The 8177-nt window shown below is 40.8% G+C and overlaps 1 protein-coding gene across 4 annotated transcripts in view; it reads right to left on the reverse strand.

Moving 5' to 3' along the window:
• The window catches only part of msra (methionine sulfoxide reductase A), a 32558-nt gene extending 29075 nt beyond the window's left edge, over positions 1-3483 (reverse strand). For 2 of the 4 annotated variants that reach the window (XM_034899787.1, XM_034899785.1), the window contains exon 1: positions 3212-3483. In XM_034899787.1, coding sequence (XP_034755678.1) covers positions 3212-3347 — 136 coding nt within the window. In that variant the 5' untranslated portion in view covers positions 3348-3483. Of the gene's footprint in view, positions 1-816; positions 1366-3211 lie in introns of those variants that run through there. The other 2 variants (XM_034899786.1, XM_034899784.1) reach the window with 2 other exon arrangements.
• Between the last annotated feature and the right edge of the window lie 4694 nt (positions 3484-8177).

The following is an 8177-nucleotide window of genomic DNA, read 5'->3' on the forward strand; positions in this document are numbered from 1 at the left end:
GGGCTGAGCAGATAGGGGTTCAGTGTCCAGGAGGTGAACAGGCACCCCTCCAGCTACCAGTCCACCACCATGCTTTGGTCTGAACGGGGACTTGAACCAGCGACCTACAGACTGAGCTCCTGCCACCCGCAAAATGTAGACTGTTGACGAAGAAACATGAAGCATTTTAAAGTAGCAAAGGATGTCAAATCAAGCTTAATACCCACTTTGAACCCACTGTTTATGCTCCATAACATCTATGACCCATCTACAATCATTGATCTACAATCAAAAGCTTTGGAACAGCTACTACACAGACGTTGCGGGGAGATTATATTGTCAACCGTGGTTTCCAAGATCAAAAATGAACTTTCAATCTCAACTTTTTAGCCAAAATGGAGGAGAACTCCTCAAAGAGAAACTCACGTCTCACTGACAATCTTGTTTTTGCTCACCTGCAGTGGTTTCACTTCTCACCTGGGTGCAGGGATGCACAGGTGTACTCAAGCGTCCCCCGTGACATCACGGCTGGGCGTGGTCACAGCAGAGCTCACTTCTGACCACAACTACTTATCTACCGCTCAAGCGTCCAGAATGAACGTTCAGTTTCCTCTATCTTCCATCTGAATCCGAAAAAATGCTCCAATCTAATGTCCACTGTGTAAAGATATCCAAGAGGTCAAATAACCGGCTTTGGTCTTTAGCTAAATGCTGTTGGCCCAGCTCGGCCCGCTTCATGTCCTCTGGGTCAACTGCTTTTTAACACCTATAGTAAGATTTCACGCTTAAATCCAAATGATTTGGTCAAAGACGTTCAACAAGCATTTAAACACAAACTTGTTACTTGGCGCGGGACGGCCTTCCTCTGGCTGGGAGTGCTCTCGGAGGTCAAACGTCCATCAAAGTCTGGTTCAGAGACGTTTGGTTCTTCAAAAACACACACATACTTTGCTGTCCTAAGATGACAGCTCGTATTATCGGATATTGTGGTCACATTACACCTCGTGTCCGAAACTTGGTTGCGTCCGATGGCTCCAATTCCAAGTATCATTCAAAAGAAGAACATTTGTTTTGTTTTTTTCCCCCATTTCCCCTTTCAGGAGCAGAGTTTTCAGTCGATTGAAAGTAGTTTTTCCTCTTGTCTTTTCGGAGCCGAGGCAGAGCTTGTCCCCATTCAACACCACCACCAGCTCCACCACGCCTGGACACTTCTTGATTTCCTCTGGCGCTGCAGCCCTGAGCCAGGCAGACAAAGGAGGGGAAGCCCTGCCAAGTCCCTCCACTGCATCCATGGCTTTTCCTCTCCTATCTGCTCCCTCACTCCTTTTCCCGTCTCCCTAGATTGTGGCAGCGTTCCCGGGAAGCGTTGGCGACGCTCCAGCGTGTCTGCCACTCCGTCTGAACCTTCCCATCCATCCATCCCAAATCGTCCTTTTCGCAGTAGACCCCCGCCCTCCTAACCCACAATTCTGCTTCCCCGTCCAACCCCCTCCGGTCTGAAAAATACACACTTTGGGAAAGCCGATCCAAACCAAAAATATAAACTCCGACTCAAACATTTGACTTTGTAATCTTCCCATTTTCCCATTTCTCTCCATCTCTTTAACGTAAATATCATGGAATCAATATCTTCTCCTCACAACATTTACACTTCCCACCAACTACTGTCGTCTATCTCTTTTTAATGTTAGTGAGTGTGAGTGTGTGTGTGTGTGTGTGTGTGTGTGTGTGTGTGTGTGTGTGTGTGTGTGTGTGTGTATAGGTCTAGTGGTCTTTTGTTCAGTGCAGATCTATTCATCATGTGCCAAGACCGAGCGCCCTCACTTGTGGTGAAGAGGGGCCGCTCGAAGCCAAATGCCACAACTGCCAACTTGGTGCTGCTGTCGTTTGGTTTGTCCACACAAAAAACTCACACAACACACAACACACAACACACACATATACACACACACACAATCACTTTTGTTCAAGCCATATTCATGTTATAGTGACAATTATGGTTTATAGTAAATTATGTATGGATTATTAAAAGCCAATACTGCTATTCATGAATTGAAGTTGCTAATATTTGATATTTATTACCCATATCCTCATTAAATGTCTTCATATATCACGACATATCTTTTAATTCAAAATTTCAAAAAACGTTAGTGAACATTTTTGTTTTTCAAGCGTTGAGTTTTCTGATACAATGCAGAATAGACAGAGTTCTGTATTTCATCACTGCTTTGGATTTGTTTTGTGTTTTTGCACAAATTTTCCATATCGTGAGGTTATGCCAAATTCATGCCGTAGTTGATGGAAGAAAAATGTCCATATTTACACCTAGTGAGCATTTACATCAGACTCCTCAAGGCGGCTGTATGTTTGCAGTCTGTCATGTTTTTAAAACATTTTGTGCATTGAAAATATACACTATGAGTGTAATTTATTTGGGTTTAATTACATTAAACAATGGAGGTTGGCTGACACCGGGCATCAGTATTATCTTGGTTTTCAAGCATTTCCATTTTAATAACACAGATATATTGGAGCTCTCATAAAAATCCTAGTTTTAAAGTTGTTATTAGGACTTGAAATGTTGACTTGAGCACTGTTGACATGTCAGAATTTTGTAATTCGCCCACAGCAATAATCAAGATTCAAAACTTCTATGTTGCCCCATTATGTCTGATTCTTATCAGGATGGAAATCCCACTATAACAGCCTTTAAACCATTTGTACTGCAAAAATGTAAAACTCTCATAAAATCTATAATAATAAAACATCAATGTATGCTTGTTGACATCTGACCAAAAAATCTTACTTAACATTAGGGGCCCTAAATGTAACTATTTGCCTTAAAAACAGGTCATATCCCCCGAAACGTTGTATTTCTTAAAGTATACACCACAATAACAGGGTTATAATTGTTATATGTTGACATATATGTGGAGTCTCTGTGTCAATGTAGTCAGAAAGTGTTCAAAAGGCAAACTGCCTTGCGCATGCGCAGTATAATCAGCAAGTGCTAATGGCTAAATTCCCAGTTAACCGTACTTCACTTAGCTAACAACGTCTTTATAACAGATTAGTTTCCATCGTGTACGGAAGGCAACGCCATAAATGTTACACCGAGATTACAAGAACACAAACTAAACCAGCAAAAGAATCGTTTTGGTGCGCTATATGACGTTAGTGTGTCCTAAACTAAAGTTATGCTAAAGAAGCTAAAATGCTAACGCTAACTTACCGGATACTTTGATGCCGTCAGTCCGGCCGGGCAGTGCCGCCTCTGGAGTCGTCATCTGGGCTTTAGAGGCCATGTCTCCCATCTGACTGTTGATAAAATGACGCCAAACCAGTCGGAGCCTGGAGGACGAGACCATTGATCCACAGCAGCACCCACGGACAAACACACGCTGCACACCGGGGGCTAGCGTTAGCTCCGTTAGCTAGCTGGGCTACATAACAACTTATCTAACCAGGCTTGTGTAACGCCAAGGTGTCAACACGTTACTCAACAATGACATGAACAAAACGGCATACACTAAAACCTAAATACACTTAAAACATGGTGTAAAGCGTTTGGCACTCAAGAACGAGTCTGTATTTCTGCACAAATATTGACTCCAAGTAGTAGGTTTAGATAAATTCTTATCTTCTTATTCTGTTACCTATTTTAATTATTTAATTGACATCACCTGCGCCGAATTTACCAGACGAACTCCTTATTTCTTCAGTTAATTGATACGTACAGTTTAAACATGTGTCTCATTATCAATAATTAAAAAACACATTAATTTGTTAGATTTATGAATGGACTTTGGTATCGTTGTGAACCATTCCAACAGCTGTGCTTCAAAGTATTTTTTTTAATTTTTTTTATTTATCCTTTATTTAACCAGGTAATACCCATTGAGATTAAAAATCTCTTTTGCAAGGGAGACCTGGCCAAGATAGGCATCAAAAATTACATCACATCATTACATACGTACAAAGACACACACATGATAACCAAATATGCACTTACAATGAAATCTTAATTAAGACATTGACATGTGAGGGAGTCCAACTCAAAGCTTCTCATTTTCAGCTTAAAGCTTAAAAGTAATTTCATACAAATTTCTTCCAACTGTATTACAGAAAACACTGTTGTCACATTAGTGCTACCTGTGAATGTTTGTAAAGGGCATTAAAATGTCACTTTATGAGTTTTTTTTAACATTAATATGAGTTCCCCCAGCCGGCCTTTGGTCCCCCAGTGGCTAGAAATGATGATTGGTGTAAACCGAGCCCTGGGTATCCTGCTCTAAATTTGAGAAAATAAAAGCTCAGATAGGCCAATCTGGAATATTGCCCCTTATGATGTCATTATGAGGTCCCCCCCACTAAGGACCACTAAGGTCTATATAAAAGAGACTTCAGATACAGTATTAGGGACCACTAAGGCCTATATAAAGAGACTTCAGATACAGTATTAGGGACCACTAAGGTCTATATAAAGAGACTTCAGATACAGTATTACGGACCACTAAGGTCTATATAAAGAGACCTCAGATACAGTATTAGGGACCACTAAGGTCTATATAAAGAGACTTCAGATACAGTATTAGGGGACCACTAAGGTCTATATAAAAGAGACCTCAGATACAGTTTTAGGGGACCACTAAGGTCTATGTAAAAGCATCCAAAGAGCACCATGTCATGGGACCTTTAATTGGACTGCCCTTCAAACTTAGCCAGGCTCTTTGCTACCCCTTATCCAAAATTTAAATTAGCCTACATTAAAACCTCGGAGACATGGATCCAAATTCCTTTTCTCAGTAATAATGTGGAAAAAGTACAAAGTACCCAAATATCTCAGAGACCTACAATCTCTATCACAACAATTCCATAATAATGAGTGTGAGACACTATTCTCTGACTTTAGTTTAATTTGTTTTAACTTATTCAGGCTCATAATCAAGTATGACTGTATTTAAGCAATATTCAACAGGAGGGTGTGCTGTATCGTTATTATTGGCCTGACAGTAATGATCAGGTCAGATTGCCTGGTTGGATCTACTTGTTGTATAATAACACACAATAAGGGGGGGGGGGGGGCGGTCATGTCCTGACTTGTGATTTTGTCAACATGTTTGATGCAATCAACACCAAGTTCCTCCTGTTTCCTTCTTCCTTTTCATGGTTTTGTTTCTTTTCAGCCACTCTGATATGGAAAGCTAACGCTCACCAACGGCTGTCCTGAGTTGCTGATCTCTGGAAGTTGAATTGAAAGAAAGAAAACGTTCTTGCACGCTCTTGTTCTACATGCATTTCTCTATTTATTTTTGATTTCGGCCCTCGGGTCTTCTTCAAAATCAACACTCCACATCCGTCCTTTTAGCAGCTACACGTCCTTCTAGATATTAACCATGTGTCCGGTCCATTTCTATTATCTTAATGTGCTTATTCACAGTATTTAAATTATTAATGTAGATTTAAATGTAGCAGAAATGGGCTTTAACCAGGGACTTTATATGCATAGTTGTTTTCATTTCAAACTGTCTTACAGATATTAAAACAAAACCTCACTTAATATTAAATAAGATGAAACCAAATCATCTTTTTGTAAAACCTTTAGCAGTAAAATATAAATATAGTGATGTAGTAAAAATAACCAACGTAAATAAGAGCATAACAATAATAATATAATCAATGTAGTGCAGCATCAGTAAAACAAGAAAGATTTAAACATATGTGTTGAAATCATAAGTATACATTTACCCGGGTTGAATCGGTTAAAAATGGATTTAAACGTGTAAAGATTACAATCGGTTGACATGAAATGAACAACAATAAATAAAGTCTCGTCAGTTTTATATTTTCTTCTATTTATTTCGTTATTTTGATGTGGGATTTTTCTTAAAAATCAAATTATTACGTTTAGTTTTTACATTTTTTTGTTATTTAAAAGGTACAGTGCGTAGTTTCTGTCGCCCCCATGAGGAACTCTACGGAATGACAACAACCCTGTCGGCGCATCCACGTGATACAAGCCTGATGGCGCTTCACCCCCACCCCCGCTGCACGCTAGTAGCCAAGGAGGACACGGAGGATTACAAGCCATAATGAACTCGTCAGAAGAGGAAATTATCGTCAGTCGGGTTTCAGCAAAAGAAAGTCACCGGGCGACACAATCTCCCGAACATACCGGGAGATCCCGAGAGAGTCTTAATTATATTTTAACAACTCATTTGGCGACGGCTTGAATGTAACGGACGTTTATTAATATAAAATGTACGCACTAAAGCTTTAACCCTTGAGTCGTCTTCGCGTCAACCGTGTAAAACAGAACGTTTCGGTCACTTTTTGTCAACATTATCACTTTTTTATGTGACATTTTTGTCACTTTTTCAATGTTGCGGGGTGCTTTTTTTAAATGTTTTTGCCGACGTTTTTTGATATTTTTATTGTTGACATTGTCAGCGCTCATATACATATATAAAAAAATGATTTGACTGAAAACGGGTCACATTTGACCCAAGGACAACATGAGGGTTTAAGGTAAAATGCATTCTCTGTTGCAGGTTTGATAAAAGGACACATGTGTTGTTTTGCCCAGTCTATTTAAATAAAGGAATATTTTTCAGCTCGTTCTGTTTAAAAAAACAAATATAAAAATATAAAAAACTGACATATAAGTCGTGATTGCATTGAATCTTGAGTCGAGGGTTTCTTTACATTATTCAGACTCTATATCTCGTAAAGCTCGTCCGCTGTTCGCTGAAAGAAGAAAATGAGGCTCCTCAAGATGGAAGCCAATGATTATTATCTGGTTTGTGGCCCTCGATTAGTCTACTGGTTCCCAGTATACCCTGGGCACGTGGGGTGGGGGGGTTGGGGGGGGGGGGGGGCAGGACAGATGACGAGCCATATGGAAGAACCCTGGAGGAAAAAATATTAATTTCAGTGTCTTGATTGTCGCTGTGTGAAGGTGAGAATCATCGATAATTCAGAGGGTTTGGGCTCAATTTGAGATTTTAGCAAAGAGTAGATGAAGTAGACCCCCACGCATCTGCTGGAATGTAACTAAGTACATTTACTCAAGTAGATCAATACTCTTAAGTACAATTTTGGCCTACCTGGTACTTGGAGTATTTCCAGTCTATGCACTTTATACTTCTTCTCCACTACGTTTATTTGACATATTAATAAATCTTCTCATAGACCCAAACCATGTTGCCAATGCCAACGGACAGGGACACTCGTGTTAACCTTCTTGTACTTAAAGCAGCAGATCACGTCTAATGTTCAGGGATCCGCATACTTTTGGCAATGTGACGTGTTTTTATCCAGATCTATGGGTTTCTCTGTAGAATATGTTGTTTCCTGGAGCCATTTAGATTAAATCACATAATAAATGGTAGTTTAGCTCAGAGTCAGATGGCTGTTTTACTCAGTTGGTGTGGGGAGGCAGATGCTCTCACTCTTTCTTTTCCCCCCTCCATCCTCAGAGAAGAGGATGAAAGCCGAGCTGGAGCCGAGGATGCTAAAAACCTGGCTTCATCTGACTCCCTCTCTTTCAGAGGACCACCCCCTCCCCTTCTCCTCTCTCCCTTTTTGACTGCACCCAACTTCTCTCCCTCCATCCTTCCATTCGGCTACTGTATCCACCTCCTGACTGCACCCAGCACAAGCAAAACCAGGTTTATGAGGGCTCAGGATTTTGCTTGGCTCGGGCACTCTTCTGGGTTTGGACTATTTGTGCTTGAAGAGTTCTGCAGAGATAGAAAAAAAAGACAATCGTTTTTTTTTGTTTTTTTTCCAATTCAGCTGCAGAAGAAGGACGGTCCGACCTCCGCATTCCCCGCATCATCCTCCGCATCCTCCGCATGGACCTCCAGAGGAGAGCACCACGGACCGGGCGGCGCACGCAGATCAAGCCGGTTTAAAGCGTTCCTCCACCGGACGAACAGACCTTCCTGCATCGGTGTGTTTTATGTAGGACTCCCGTAAATGTCCGCCGATGGTAAAAACAAACAAAAAACTAAAAAAATCTGCGCCATTTATCCTGCATCCTGCCGCTGAAAGGTATAGTTGTTCAGTTTCTCCACACTCAGGCTATGTAGCCTATGTCTATTTATTTCAATCTCAATCATTTGTTTTAGGCCTTGTGTGTGTGTGTGTGTGTGTGTGTGTGTGTGTGTGTGTGTGTGTGTGTGTGTGTGTGTGTG

Source organism: Etheostoma cragini, chromosome 18, assembly GCF_013103735.1.
Source record: "Etheostoma cragini isolate CJK2018 chromosome 18, CSU_Ecrag_1.0, whole genome shotgun sequence".
NCBI classification, from domain to species: Eukaryota; Metazoa; Chordata; class Actinopteri; order Perciformes; family Percidae; genus Etheostoma; species Etheostoma cragini.